At 42.7% G+C, this 16,631-nt stretch overlaps 1 protein-coding gene across 2 annotated transcripts in view; it reads left to right on the forward strand.

The window, feature by feature from the left end:
- RASA3 (RAS p21 protein activator 3) overlaps positions 1 to 16,631 on the forward strand; it is a 230,725-nt gene that overhangs the window by 57,670 nt on the left and 156,424 nt on the right. For both annotated transcript variants that reach the window (XM_073664847.1, XM_073664846.1), the window contains exon 2: positions 16,081 to 16,198. In XM_073664847.1, the coding sequence (XP_073520948.1) occupies positions 16,081 to 16,198 (118 nt within the window). The remainder of the gene's footprint in view (positions 1 to 16,080; positions 16,199 to 16,631) is intronic.

The raw sequence follows: 16,631 nt of genomic DNA on the forward strand, positions 1-16,631 counted from the left end.
CCCCCATTTTAATAGCTAGTAAAGGCTAGGTATTCAGCTGGGGGCTGATATTAGTAGCCTGGGAAGCTCCGTGGGTTTTACCCCCTTCCCAGGCTTCAAACATCTGCCCCAGCCGTCTGCTTAACCTCCGCTAGAGACTAAAATTAGGGGGGCCCCCACGTCATTTTTTTGGGGGGGGTCCTCCATTTTAATAGCTAGTAAAGGCTAGGTATTCAGCTGGGGGCTGATATTAGTAGCCTGGGAAGCTCCGTGGGTATTACCCCCTTCCCAGGCTTCAAACATCTGCCCCAGCTGTCTGCTTAACCTCCGCTAGAGACTAAAATTATGGGGGATCCCACGCCATTTTTTTTTAAAATAAATCCTTTATTTTAACACTAAATGACATTTGAGGACTTAATAAAGATGCAGTCCCTAAATTATTATTTATTTTTTAATAAATTTTTCCCAAAACTTTTGACGTGGGCTTCGCCATATTTTTGTATGCCAGCCAGGTACAGCATCCAGCTTCTATGAACACGCCATTTTCCGGGGCGGCCGCGGACTGCAATTTTCAGCGGGGGGGGGGGCAGAAAGCTTGGGCCTCCCTGCGCTGCAGATTCCATCCCCCAGCTGCCTAGTTATACCTGGCTGGACACAAAAATAGGGAGAAGCTCCACGTTTTTTTTTTTTTTAATTATTTCATGAAATTCATGGAATAATTAAGAAAAAAAGTGCTTCCCTATATTGTTGTGTCCGGCCAGGTACAAATAGGCAGCTGGTGGTTGGGGGCAGCCCGTTCCTGCCTGCTGTACCTGGCTGGACACAAATATAGTGTGAAGCCCCACGTCAATTTTTTTTTAATTATTTCAGGAAATTCATGAAATAATTAAAAAAAAAAATGTGTGGCGCTTCGCCCTATTTTTGTGTCCAGCCAGGTACAACTAGGCAGCTGGGGGCTGGAATCTGCAGCGCAGGGAGACCCAAGCTTTCTGGGCCCCACCCGCTGCAAATTGCAGTCCGCAGCCGCCCCGGAAAATGGCGCGTTCATAGAAGCGCCATCTTCTGGCGCTGTACCCAACTCATCCAGGGCCCTGGTGCGGTGGCTCACTGGGTAATAAAGGGGTTAAGGCCAGCTTGGCATTATCAGCTGGCCCTAAGCCCGAAATTCATGGGGTCACGCCAATATTAGACATGACCGCCATGAATTTCTAGTAAAGTATTTAAAAAAAACACAAACACCCAGAAAAAAGTCCTTTAATTGAAATAAAGACACAATTCTTTATTGTTCTAAATTAAACCATACTTACCGCCACGCCCATTCCAGCTGAAGCAAACGATCTCCTGCAATAAAAGTAAAATAATAAAGCAACCTCATCCTTACCTTTCCATGGTTCCCAGGACAGCTTCAGCTCTGCTACATCGAGATGACAGGCTGGACCGCAGCAGAACGCTGCCATCCAGCCTGTCATCCCGCGGACACTGAGAAGCGCAGGCATGCTTGCGCTCCTCAGTGTCTCTCTGTGACGTCATCCAGATGAGCCGAGGTCATGTCCAATGAACTCAGCTCACCTCATGTACGTCACTGACAGCGTGGGAAAATTCTCCTGCACTCAGCGCTTCAGCGTGAGAATTCTCCCACGCTGTCAGTGACGTGCATGAGGTGCGCCGAGTTCATTGGACATGACCTCACCTCATGCACGTCACTGACAGCGTGGGAAAATTCTCACGCTGAAGCGCTGAGTGCAGGAGAATTCTCCCACGCTGTCAGTGACGTACATGAGGTGAGTCGAGTTCATTGTCGGCTCATCTGGATGCCGTCACAGCCAGACACTGAGGAGTGGAAGTATGCCTGCGCTTCTCAGTGTCTGCGGGATGACAGGCTGGATGGCAGCGTTCTGCTGCGGTCCAGCCTGTCATCTCGATGTAGCAGAGCTGGAGCCGTCGTGGGAGCCATGGAAAGGTAAGGATGAGGTTGCTTTATTATTTTTCTTTTATTGCAGGAGATCGTTGGCTTCAGCTGGAATGGGCGTGACTGTAAGTATGGTTTAATTTAGAACAATAAAGAATTGTGTGTTTATTTCAATTAAAGGACTTTTTTCTGGGTGTTGTGTTTTTTTAAATACTTTACTAGAAATTCATGGTGGTCATGTCTAATATTGGCGTGACCCCATGAATTTCGGGCTTAGGGCCAGCTGATAATGCCAAGCTGGCCTTAACCCCTTTATTACCCAGTGAGCCACCGCACCAGGGCCCTGGATGAGTTGGGTACAGCGCCAGAAGATGGCGCTTCTATGAATGCGCCATTTTCCGGGGCGGCTGCGGACTGCAATTTGCAGCGGGTGGGGTCCAGAAAGCTTGGGCCTCCCTGCGCTGCAGATTCCAGCCCCCAGCTGCCTAGTTGTACCTGGCTGGACACAAAAATAGGGCGAAGCTCCACGTTTTTTTTTTTTAAATTCATGAAATTCATGGAATAATTAAGAAAAAAAGGGCTTCCCTATATTGTTGTGTCCGGCCAGGTACAAATAGGCAGCTGGTGGTTGGGGGCAGCCCGTTCCTGCCTGCTGTACCTGACTGGACACAAATATAGGGCGAAGCCCCACATCAATTTTTTTAAATTATTTCATGAATTTCCTGAAATTATTTAAAAAAAATTGACGTGGGGCTTCGCACTATATTTGTGTCCAGCCAGGTACAGCAGGCAGGAATGGGCTGCCCCCAACCACCAGCTGCCTATTTGTACCTGGTTGGACACAACAATATAGGGAAGCCCTTTTTTTCTTAATTATTCCATGAATTGCATGAAATAATTAAAAAAAAAAAAATGCGTGGGGCTTCGCCCTATTTTTGTGCCCAGCCAGGTACAACTAGGCAGCTGGGAGCTGGAATCCGCAGCGCAGGGAGACCCAAGCTTTCTGGGCCACCCCCGCTGCAAATTGCAGTCCGCAGCCGCCCCAGAAAATGGCGCGTTCATAGAAGCGCCATCTTCTGGCGCTGTACCCAACTCATCCAGGGCCCTGGTGCGGTGGCTCACTGGGTAATAAAGGGGTTAAGGCCAGCTTGGCATTATCAGCTGGCCCTAAGCCCAAAATTCATGGGGTCACGCCAATATTAGACATGACCACCATGAATTTCTAGTAAAGTATTTAAAAAAACACAACACCCAGAAAAAAGTCCTTTAATTGAAATAAACACACAATTCTTTATTGTTCTAAATTAAACCATACTTACCACCACGCCCATTCCAGCTGAAGCCAACGATCTCCTGCAATAAAAGTAAAATAATAAAGCAACATCATCCTTACCTTTCCATGGCTCCCACGACAGCTTCAGCTCTGCTACATCGAGATGACAGGCTGGACCGCAGCAGAACGCTGCCATCCATCCTGTCATCCCGCAGACACTGAGAAGCGCAGGCATACTTCCACTCCTCAGTGTCTGGCTGTGACGGCATCCAGATGAGCCGAGGTCATGTCCAATGAACTCAGCTCACCTCATGTACGTCACTGACAGCGTGGGAAAATTCTCCTGCACTCAGTGCTTCAGCGTGAGAATTTTCCCACGCTGTCAGTGACGTGCATGAGGTGAGCTGAGTTCATTGGACATGACCTCACCTCATGTATGTCACTGACAGCGTGGGAGAATTCTCACGCTGAAGCGCTGAGTGCAGGAGAATTTTCCCACGCTGTCAGTGACGTGCATGAGGTGAGCTGAGTTCATTGGACATGAACTCGGCTCATCTGGATGACGTCACAGAGAGACACTGAGGAGCGCAAGCATGCCTGCGCTTCTCAGTGTCTGCGGGATGACAGGCTGGATGGCAGCTTTCTGCTGCGGTCCAGCCTGTCATCTCGATGTAGCAGAGCTGGAGCTGTCCTGGGAACCATCGAAAGGTAAGGATGAGGTTGCTTTATTATTTTTCTTTTATTGCAGGAGATCGTTGGCTTCAGCTGGAATGGGCGTGATGGTAAGTATGGTTTAATTTAGAACAATAAAGAATTGTGTCTTTATTTCAATTAAAGGACTTTACTCTGGGTGTTTGTGTTTTCTTTTAACTTTGACTATGGGGTTAGTAATGGGGGTGTCTTATAGACGCCTCTCCATTACTAACCTGGGCTTGATGTCAGCTGGCATTATAAGCTGACATCAACCCCAACCCTATTACCCCCTGCCACCGCACCAGGGCAGCGTGGAAGAGCGAGGCTAAGTGCCAGAATTGGCGCATCCTATGGATGCGCCATTTCTGAGGCGGCTGACGGCTGGTGTTTCTAGCCTGGGAGGGGGCCAATATTCATGGCACCCTTCCTGGGCTATTAATATCAGCCCCCAGCTGTCTGCCTAGCCTGTGCTAGCTATTAAATTAGGGGGGACCCCACGTTGTTTTTTTGGGGGGGTTCCCCCATTTTAATAGCTAGTAAAGGCTAGGTATTCAGCTGGGGGCTGATATTAGTAGCCTGGGAAGCTCCGTGGGTATTACCCCCTTCCCAGGCTTCAAACATTTGCCCCAGCTGTCTGCTTAACCTCCGCTAGAGCCTAAAATTAAGGGGAACCCCACGCCAATTTTTTTTTAAATAAATCCTTTATTTTAACACTACATGACAAGTACAGTAATCAACACTGTCACTGTACTTCATATATATGTGACTGACATGTTTCGATCTATCTAATCTATGTGTGATTCTCTATTCCTTCTATTCTAAATTGTCGGGTACCGCTGCTGAATTGCCGGCCGGCTTTTTTAAAGAGACGGTGCACGAAAACACTAATATTTTTTTTTAATAAATCCTTTACACTAAATGACAAGTACAGTAAGCAACACTGTCACTGTACTTCATATATATGTGACTGACATGTTTCTATCTATCTAATCTATGTGTGATTCTCTATTCTGTCTGTTATAAATTGTCGGGTACAGATGCTGAATTGCCGGCCGGCTTTTTTAAAGAGACGGTGCACGAAAACACTAATATTTTTTTTAATAAATCCTTTACACTAAATGACAAGTACAGTAAGCAACACAGTCACTGTACTTCATATATATGTGACTGACATGTTTCTATCTATCTAATCTATGTGTGAAGCTCTATTCTTTCTGTTGTAAATTGTCGGGTACCGGTGTATGCCGCTGATGAATTGCCGGCTTTTCATGTCATTCTACATTATTCTTAGTTGTTTTACTTCATGTAGAATTAACCTACAAGGAAAGAAAGGGTTTATTTTCATTCCGATATTTGTGTCCCATTGACTTGCATTGGTTTCCGGTATCGGAATCGGCGATATCCGATACTTTTTGGGTATCGGCCCGATCCAATCCGATACGATATTTCCTGATATCGGAAGGTATCGCTCAACACTAGTCATGACTAAAATTTCCAATGTTATATGGAGCAATATATTTTCTGTTATTTTTCTGCAGGTGGATCATCTGGACAGCAGGATTGACTTTGGAAATCTTGAATAGTATTGTTTCTTTGCAGTCACTTAGTATGATAAAAGTAACAGATAAATGTATGGTGGCCGCAGTGTTAGAATAGGGATATTTCATATGTGGCGGTGGTATTACAATAGCTCTATTAAAGCACACCTGTCAGCAGGATTGTGCTCAGTAAACCACGTACACTGTCAGGTGGGCGACATTACACTGATTAATATGATACCTTGGTTGATGAAATCAGTCTTGTGGTTCTTGTGTAATCTTTACTTTCAGTTTGGAGATGATATGCTCGTGCTTCGGGACGGCCTGTGGGGGGCGCTCTATCTGTTGCTCTGCTTACATATTCATCTGTATGCTCTTATGACAGCTTGCTTAGCCTTTACTGACCTACCTCCTATTTTACCTTTTACCTAGCCCCACACTACTAGATGCATTATGTAAAATAGGAGGCAGGTCAGTGAAGGCACAGTGAGCCGTCATAAGAGCATACAGATGAATATGTAAGCAGAGCACCAGATAGAGCCCCCCCCCCCCCCACAGGCCGCCCCGGAGCACGAGCATATCATTATCTCCAAACAAAGTAAAGATTACACAAGAACCACAGGACGGATTGCATGAACCAAGGTATCATATTAATCAGTGTAATGTCACCCACCTAAGTGGCGGCAATATTAGTCACTGAATATGACAAAAGTCACAGATAAACAGATTGTGGTGGCAGTTTTAGGATTGCGCTATCTCTTATGTGGCAGCAGTATTAATATATGGCTATTTCTTATGTGGTGGTGATATTAGAATAGAGCCATTTATGTTGCGGAGGTAATAGAATAGAGCTATGTCTTATGTGGCGGCGGCATTAGAATAAGGCTATTTCTTATGTTGCAGTAGTATTAGAATAGAGCTACCGGTATTTCTTATGTGGCGGCGGTGTTAGAATAGGGCTATTTCTTATGTGGCGGCGGTATTAGAATAGGGCTATTTCTTATGTGGCAGTAATATTAGAATAGAGCTATTTCTTATATGGCAGTAGTATTAGAATAGGGCTATTTCTTATATGGCAGTAGTATTAGAATAGGCCTATTTCTTATGTGGCAAAATAGTATTAGAATAGGGCTATTTCTTATGTGGCAGTAGTATTAGAATAGGGCTATTTCTTATGTGGCGATAGTATTAGAATAGGGCTATTGCTTATGTGGCGGTAGTATTAGAATAGGGCTATTTCTTATGTGGCGGTAGTATTAGAATAGGGCTATTTCTTGTATGGTGGTAGTATTAGAATAGGGCTAATTTTTGTGTGACGGTAGTATTAGATTAGGGCTAATTCTTATGTGGCAGTAGTATTAGAATAGGGCTATTTTTTGTGTGGCGGTAGTATTCGAATAGGGCTAATTCTTATGTAGCTTTAGTATTAGAATAGGGCTATTTCTTATGTGGCGGCAGTATTAGAATAGGGCTATTTCTCGTATGGCAGTAGTATTAGAATAGGGCTATTTCTCGTATGGTGGTAGTATTAGAATAGAGCTATTTCTCTTATGGCGGTAGTATTAGAATAGGGCTATTGCTCGTATGGCGGTAGTATTAGAATAGGGATATTTCTTATATGGCGGTAGTATTAGAATAGGGCTATTTTTTATGTGGCAGTAGTATTAGAATAGAGCTATTTCTTATGTGGCAGTAGTATTAGAATAGGGCTCTTTCTTATGTGGCGGTAGTATTAGAATAGGGCTTTTTCTCGTATGGCGGTAGTATTAGAATAGGGATATTTCTCGTATGGCGGTAGTATTAGAATAGGGATATTTCTTATATGGCGGTAGTATTAGAATAGGGCTATTTTTAGTGTGGCAGTAGTATTAGAATAGGGCTAATTCTTATGTGGCCGTAGTATTAGAATAGGGCTATTTCTTATGTGGCGGTAGTATTAGAATAGGGCTATTTCTTATGTGGCGGTAGTATTAGAATAGGGCTATTTCTTATGTGGCGGTAGTATTAGAATAGGGCTATTTCTCGTATGGCGGTAGTATTAGAATAGGGATATTTCTTATATGGCGATAGTATTAGAATAGGGCTATTTTTAGTGTGGCAGTAGTATTAGAATAGGGCTAATTCTTATGTGGCGGTAGTATTAGAATAGGGCTATTTCTTATGTGGCGGTAGTATTAGAATAGGGCTATTTCTTATGTGGCGGTAGTATTAGAATAGGGCTAATTCTTATGTGGCGGTAGTATTAGAATAGGGCTATTTTTAGTGTGGCAGTAGTATTAGAATAGGGCTAATTCTTATGTGGCGGTAGTATTAGAATAGGGCTATTTCTTATGTGGCGGTAGTATTAGAATAGGGCTATTTCTTATGTGGCGGTAGTATTAGAATAGGGCTAATTCTTATGTGGCGGTAGTATTAGAATAGGGATATTTCTTATATGGCGGTAGTATTAGAATAGGGATATTTCTTATATGGCGGTAGTATTAGAATAGGGCTATTTTTTGTGTGGTGGTAGTATTAGAATAGGGCTATTTTTTGTGTGGTGGTAGTATTAGAATAGGGCTATTTTTTGTGTGGTGGTAGTATTAGAATAGGGCTATTTTTTGTGTGGTGGTAGTATTAGAATAGGGCTATTTTTTGTGTGGTGGTAGTATTAGAATAGGGCTATTTTTTGTGTGGTGGTAGTATTAGAATAGGGCTATTTCTCGTATGGCGGTAGTGTTAGAATGCTGCTATTTTTTATGTGGCAGCGATATTAGGATATGGCTATTTCTTATGTGGCGGCAGTAGTACTCTAGTATAGAGTAATTTCAGTAACTTGTTCTTTTGAGAATTGCTACAGAAGTAGATAAGAATACAGACTCCTAGACACACAAAATATATGGCCGTATCCTGAAATTACCTTCATGTTAATGTATACTGATCTCCATATTGCTGTGTTTTAAAGTCATTGGATTGAAATCCTGCAGGTATTCCTATTATACTGTATAGCAAAGCGTGCAGATCAGCCCTGCGGTTGGAACTGCAATGGGCCTCTTGGGAAATAGTAGATGGCCCTTAATGTACCCCAGGGAGCACTTAACAGGCTTGTTTATGACTGGTAAGGAACTATTAAAAGGATGGATGTACACAAGCCTTTACTTCATTTCATCAGTTCACTTTATGTATTACTCAGTACAAGAATATTTTCTTTTGTTCTTTGTTGGCTGATAAACAAAGTTGGACCAGTCAGTATAATTGTATATAAAGTATTGTGCTTTATTTCTGAAAATCTGTAGCTTATGACATGCACTGTAAAGATGAACGTCAAGGCGCAATGTATAATATTCTACAAATAGGCTTCAGTGAAGTTTGGAGTGTCTGGAATGGTGAAAAGGGAAATGTGTTAATTCATTTATATAGGGACTTTGTGCTGTTGGGTTCATCCTGTGGCACACTTGTATTGTTCTGGACCCCTTGCAATCAGTGCTACCTTTCCCAACTCAGGCATGAGGCGCAGTCTTGCTCTCCAGACCCTCCACCCCTTCACTTTTTTTTCCATTAGAATTTCACTTTTTTTATTAGCTGTAAAAATGTGCCATGTACACACAGTGCATTTTTTTTCTTTTCTGTAATTTTTAACCATGTCCAAACAATGTCTAAAACGCTTACTAAATATAGTGCAAGTAAGACTACCCCGTGAAGGAAGTTAAATCAAAGTACTGCTGCATTTAGTTTAATGAATCAACCCTTTTGAATTTTGCCAGCTTACCAGGACTGGACACATTCCTTCTGTAAGCAGCGCTGCAGCCAATCGGTAAGCTCAGTCGCTCTGAGCTACTCATGTCGTCTACTCGGGCAGAGTCACCGAGCTCACTTATTGGCTGCAGTGCTGTTGACGTGACATCTGCACTGCAGACAACATCCAACACCAGGGTGCAGCGGCAGAGACTCAGCGATGGACCTAGAGAGGGTGAGTAAAGCAGTTTGTGATTTTTTTTTTTTTTTTTTTTTTTTTTTAATAATAAACTGTTTACGGGGAAAGGGGTTTTCTGAAACCGCAAAACCCCTTTAAACTCTGCTTGCAGCTTTATTTAGAATTTGAACTAAAATTGTTGTGTTGAAGGAACAGCCTGAAGTGTGTTCTCCAGTGACTTGGGATCTCTTGTTTTGAGGACTGAATCTCTCGACCTTTTTTTTTGTTCGGGGACTTGGTAGATAACGAACAGTATGAGAACATGACAACAAGCATTTGATTAATAAATAAGTTCCTCATTTAGGTAAATGTTTAATAATTAGGATTTTAGTATATAGGACATAAAACATTTACTCCTCTTAATTTTTTGTATTTTTTCTTTTGTATTTTTCTATGGGACCAGTTGCTCTAGAAATATTGCTCACACTTGCAATACAATATTATAAATCCGATTTTTGCCACATCAGAACACTTTATTAGATGGATTTTATAAATAAGTAATGCATTCACTTAGCTCCAGTGTCTGGTGTTTTAGCTGGGTAGTATAATAACACTGCTTCCAATAAAGAGGGCTGTATAAGTGTAAGACTAGGAGTGGATGCAGAACAGACAAATAGAATCTTTCCTTTATATGTCCCCTCTCTTTAGGAGACACTGCTGGAGTTGACTACTAAAACAGTTACATGGAAATGCATCCTAATGCCTATGCCACCTAAATTGTAGACTCTTGAGCACAAGAACAATTCTTACACTATGCGTCACCACACTTCGACTAATGAACACATGAACTGCTGTAAACGTTAAAAACGTAAGGTACTTGGTTAAGCTTTTTTAATCAAAGAACGCAAAAAGCCATCCAATCTCGTCAAGGTGAATCTAAATAGAGATGGTCCCTATCACTAATGTCCTACCTTTCCATGTGCCAAACCAGGCCTCATCTGAATGGGGAAGTGAAAGGAAACCAGGCCTAACTCGCAATTAAAACCTGGTCTTCGAAGGATGTGTAGATGACGTTGCTCGGCCCTATTGGGGGCCACACCCCCCAATATATACAGTGCTCAAAAAAATAAAGGCAACACTTAAACAACAGAATATAACTCCAAGTAAATCAAACTTCTGTGAAATCAAACTGTCCACTTAGGAAGCACCACTGATTGACAATCAATTTCACATGCTGTTGTGCAAATGGAATAGACAATAGATGGAAATTATTGGCAATTATCAAGACACCCTCAATAAAAGGAGTCGTTATGCAGGTGGGGACCACAGACCACATCTCAGTACCAATGCTTTCTGGCTGATGTTTTGGTCACTTTTGAATGTTGGTTATGCTTTCACACTCGTGGTAGCATGAGACGGACTCTACAACCCACAGAAGTTGCTCAGGTAGTGCAGCTCATCCAGGATGGCACATCAATGCGAGCTGTGGCAAGAAGGTTTGCTGTGTCTGTCAGTGTAGTGTCCAGAGGCTGGAGGCGCTACCAGGAGACAAGCCAGTACACCAGGAGACGTGGAGGGGGCCGTAGGAGGGCAACAACCCAGCAGCAGGACCGCTACCTTCGCCTTTGTGCAAGGAGGAACAGGAGGAGCACTGCCAGAGCCCTGCAAAATGACCTCCAGTTGGCCACAAATGTGCATGTGTCTGCACAAACGGTTAGAAACCGACACCATGAGGGGGGTATGAGGGCCCGATATCCACAGATGGGGGTTGTGCTCACAGCCCATCACCGTGCAGGACGCTTAGCATTTGCCACAGAACACCAGGATTGGCAAAGTCGCCACTGGTGCCATGTGCTCTTCACAGATGAAAGCAGGTTCACACTGAGCACATGTGACAGACGTGATAAAGTCTGGAGACGCTGTGGAGAGCGATCTGCTGCCTGCAACATCCTTCAACATGACCGGTTTGGCAGTGGATCAGTAATGGTGTGAGGTTGCATTTCTTTAGAGGGCCGCATAGCCCTCCATGTGCTCAACAGAGGTAGCCTGACTGGCATTAGGTACCGAGATGAGGTCGTCAGACCCCTTGTGAGACCATATGCTGGTGCGGTTGGCCCTGGGTTCCTCTTAATGCAGGACAATGCCATACCTTATGTGGCTGGAGTGTGTCAGCAGTTCCTGCAAGATGAAGGCATTGAAGCTATGGACTGGCCCAGCCGTTCCCCAGACCTGAATCCGATTGAGCACATCTGGGACATCATGTCTCGCTCCATCCACCAACGTCACGTTGCACCACAGACTGTCCAGGAGTTGGCGGATGCTTTAGTCCAGGTCTGGGAGGAGATAACACAGGAGACCATCCGCAACCTCATCAGGAGCATGCCCAGGCGATGTAGGGAGGTTATACCGGCACGTGGAGGCCACACACAATACTGAGCCTCATTTTGACTTGTTTTAAGGACATTACTTCAAAGTTGGATCAGCCTGTAGTGTGTTTTTCCACTTTAATTTTGGGGGTGACTCCAAATCCAGGCCTCCATTGGTTAATAAATTTGATTTCCATTGATGATTTTTGTGTGATTTTGTTGTCAGCACATTCAACTTTGTACAGAACAAAGTATTCAATGAGAATATTTCATTCATTCAGATCTAGGATGTGTTATTTGAGTGTTCCCTTTATTTTTTTGGCTCGTACTTTATATTTCTTGTGCTCAAAGGTCAGTCACTTCAGCCAAGTGCTCCACTGGAGTCTGTTCTTCATGGCCACATTCATTCATCCAATATTCTCAGTTTTCCATCTGCATTTTTTATTTTCTTGTCTGTACCTACTTCAACCTGTAGGCCTATACCGATCTTTTTTCCTTTCTCCAGACCATCAAATACTATCCAAGTTGCATCTACATGCTGTCTGTTTTTGGGAAAGCTTGTGAAACCTCCAATAGTTTTTGTTTTGCTTTTTTTTTTAGATCTGTTTTTCTGGTGTTCAAAGAAAAAAAAATTGCATGCATGGTTAAAAATGGACACACAAGCAATAAAACGATTAAAAATTAGATCCGGCACACTGATTACAATCAGTCCTTTTTTGCGGATTTATACAAAATACTGAATGGTAAATGATTCCTAGGACTTCTACTCTAAACTGGGGTCTATTGTGCCTCCACATGCCTCTAGATTTGAGAGTCCTCAGTGGTTGATAAACACTGAGGACTGTTATGGTAACAAATTTCAAGCTTTCGAGACTTATAGAGTCTCTTCATTAGGCATGCCTGATGAAGAGACTCTAGTAGTCTCGAAAGCTTGCAATTTGTTACCATCTTTTCAGTTAGTGGTTAAAGGGTATCAACCACTGAGGACTCTCAAATCTTAATATTTTTCTATCTCCTGGCTAACATGGTGCAAAAATATATCTTTTTCCTGTCTCTATATATGAATACATTCTGCATTTCAGTTTGATTTTGGAACCTTTGTTTTATTTATACAGTGCTAGACCCTTTTGTTATGCTATGAAATCTTCTTGTGTGAGTCAGTCTCCACTTCCTGAATAAACTTTGGATCATTTTTCTGCTGTTTAATATAAATTGATAATATCATATTCTTTGTTTTGCCCATGCATGTGATTCTCCAGTTCTGCGCTCAGTGACCTGAGGCGCCCTGTATCAGTGAGTTTGTCTGTCTATTATCTTGGCTCTCCCAGGTCACACCACTTTATATTTTTAGGTTTAATTGCCTTTTAATGGCTAAGCTGGCTCGCTGCACTTGACTATCTAAAATCCACTGGTCATGCAGTTTACTTCAGGGGCGTCAGCATTCGGCAGGCAGTGGTTGATTGATTGTACATTAATGTTGTGTAGTGACGGGAGGTACTTTCAATTAAGTAGGGCAAAGAGTAAATCTTGAGTAGTATTAGCATCTGGTCATTTTTCAAGGACATTTTATTTTAAGAATATGTAACAGACTTGAATGGCCCTTTTATCTAATCTGCATATAGTAGATTGTACTATTCAGTAGCCAGGGCAAAGTTATGTTGCTAGTAAACACAATTTTGCTATAATGATGGTTAATGATTGCAATGATGACTCTACATAAAGAAGTTAAAGGGAATCTGTCGCCATGTTTTTTCTACCCTATCTGAGAACAGCATGATGCAGAGATCGAGACCCTGATTCCAGTGATGTCACTTACTGAGCAGCATACTATATTTTTGAGAAAATCTCTATTTTATCTTCTGCAGATCTGCCAGTTCTCTGAATACTGAGCTCTGTATAACCCCACCCACACCACTGATTGTCAGCTTTCTGTGTACACTGTGCATAGGCAGAAAGCTATGAAGGACTACATGGTAGCTGGTTTACTAGTCTCTACTAATATTTTCCTGTTAATAAAACAGTAGTGATTTTGTCTTATTGTCCTACATAGCTTTGTGATATGGATCTTCTTTTGGTACCAGTGCATAGGGACCTCATTCTCCGCTGTGGTTCCCAGCTGCAGGCTTCCTGTACAAATTTTACAATATGGAAAACTTTTCAGTAGTTCAAATTGGCTCTACATGTTTAGGCCGAAAATCAAAACTCCTTTTAGAACAGTCTTTCAAAAAATTATCGTTCACAGTCAAAATATGTCGTCTCACTATGGACTGAATAAAGTAAACCCTACCAACTGATGATGATTGTGTGCCACCGGTCAGCTGAAAAGATCATTTGTTGCTGGATTTCAGCCAATGAAGGTTTGTTGTGGTTGAAATTGTCCATTATTTTACAACCATAGTTTATTTGAGCGTCTGAGCAATCTTTATGTTAACAACATCACAGAATTTTTTAGGACCCTAATTTTACACTTGGGGCCTCTTTATAGAAGCTGCAGCGTGACAATCGTGTTCTTTTCAATGGGAAACTTGAGCAGCCTTAAGGCCCCGTCACACTTAGCGACGCTGCAACGATCCCGACAACGAAACGACCTGTCAGGGATCGTTGCTGCGTCGCTATGTGGTCGCTAGTGAGCTGTCAAACAGGCAGGCTCACCAGCGATCAGGGGAGCAGCGATATCGTGGAAAGAATCTTTCCACGATGTCCTGCTCCTGGTTACGAGCCTGCTGAAGCAGGAGCAGGCTGGTAACTATGGTAAACATCAGGTTACTAGGGGCACACGCGCTCCTAGTAACCCGTTGTTTATCATGGTTACCACTCTGCTGCAGTGAGCTGGAGGTTACTGCTCACTTTAGCAGGCTCGTAACCATGATAAACAACGGGTTACTAGGTGCGCGTGTGCCCCTAGTAACCCGATGTTTACAATAGTTACCAGCCTGATCACTGCTCCCGCTGGTCACACACAGCGATGTGTGCTGACCAGCGGGAGAGCAACAACCAAAAAATGGTCCAGGACACTTTGCAGCGATCAGCGACCTCACACCAGGGGCCTGATCGTTGCAAAGTGTCACACATAGCGACATCGCTGGTGAGGTCGCTGTTGCGTCACCAAAACTGTGACACAGCAGCGATCTCGCTAGCGATCTCGCTATGTGAGACGGGGGCTTTATTCTTTAATAAGAGTGGCTGTACACAAACAATATTGTGCAGGATTATGGAAAACGATCCTTAGCTTATATCTGGTTATTAGTTCCAGCAATACATGTCCTATCCATTAACCTGTTGTGATTTTTTTCCTAGTTTCTTACGCTGCTTATTTGATGTAGTCTTTAAATGGGTTGCCCCCTTTCAACAAGTCTCAGTAAGGTATCAAAACCGAGCTTTTACCTTTCCCAGCTCAGTGCTGCCCTGGTCTTTATTTGACTGGTCTTGGCTGCTGTAATGATGTCACATTGACAGAGCTGCAGCCAATCACTGAGCTCAGTGGCTCTGTTGATTTAGATAGCACAAGACTCTGGGCCGTGATTGGCTGCAATACGGTTGACTTGAGTCTCACCACTGCAGCCAATCAACAAAGATTGGAATAGCCATTGAAGAGCAGCAAGAAATTGGAGAGTTAAGTTATGCTTAGTTTATTTTATACATCACAGATCTTTGGGATAAAAATAGTTGAAAGGGGAGAACCCCTTAAAGACCTCAAGTCCCTTGCAGTCTGGCATATCATTTCATAAGAACACTTTCTAGTAAAATACCACAGTTCAGTTTGGAATCAGATTTAGAGTATAATTGAGTAAGGCTATGCGCACACTACAGTTATGGCTTATCTTTGGCATGTGAGCTTGGAAAGATTCTGGAGCATATGCCGAAAATATATCCATAGGACACCAAACACCTGACGAGTGTCTTCTCCTTTTGTTATTGTTAGACTGGTACAGGCCTGGACTGGCCCACAGGAGAACAGGAGAATCCTCCGGTGGGCCCCTGTGCAGAGTGGGCCACCACCCTCTTATATGAGCAGCACTTGGCACAATATACTTCACTCACTATGTACAGACAAAGGCAGAATCTTATTCATTTACCAATCTGCCCCGTTCATTTATATAAATTTGTGATTGAGGATAATGTCACATTTGCATGTAGTTGAGAAGTGGGGCCCTGGAATTGGATAGTGGGGGCCCTTGGCACCACAGTCACACTGGATTGGTATATATGTTTGTATACCGTAACTTTTCTTTATGTATCATACAAAAATGAATTGTGCAGTATGCTATTGCTGCCATTGTGTACACCTCTGATGGAAGGCTCAAATGTGATGTGGCCAAAGCTATTCTGCTACCTGAATACACTAGCAGGTTGAAAATGTGATAAAATGCTTATTTATAAGCCTCAATTAATGATGTTCTCTTTTTTTTTTTTTTTTTTTTTTTCTTTAGGTGAAGCCAAAAATCTTCCTCCTTATCCGGGGCCAAACAAAATGCGAGATTGTTACTGCACTGTGAACCTAGACCAAGAAGAAGTGTTCAGGACCAAGATCGTGGAGAAGTCTCTCTGGTAACAATTTCCTGCTTACACTAAATAGATTTTATCAATTTGTTCTGTGGCAATCAAATGGCAACTTCCAAGCGAGTGACTAGCAATATTTATTGTCGCACAAGCCAATATAGTGAAGCTCAATTTATGGAGGAACTTCATTCCAAATAGTAATAGGTGAAATGCAGATTGTTACATAATTATTTTGTAGCGATGAGACCTTTTCATAGTATTGTAATTGTATAAATGTTACAGGTCAGTCTGTGATTCCCTTTTCCTTTTTTTTTGACAATTTCATAATGTTCAGCATTGCAACATCCTTTTAACTGCGAAGATTGCAACATTAGATTTACAGTTTAGAAAGGCTGTGATGTCTCCTGCATTTGCTGTTTTCCTAATGATGCTATAAATCATGTGTATTTGTATGTGCATACGACCCACTGTTGTGACATCA

The sequence above is a fragment of the Phyllobates terribilis genome, unplaced genomic scaffold (genome assembly GCF_046119375.1).
Source record: "Phyllobates terribilis strain yellow unplaced genomic scaffold, ASM4611937v1 Scaffold_2__4_contigs__length_985480577, whole genome shotgun sequence".
Classification (NCBI taxonomy): Eukaryota; Metazoa; Chordata; class Amphibia; order Anura; family Dendrobatidae; genus Phyllobates; species Phyllobates terribilis.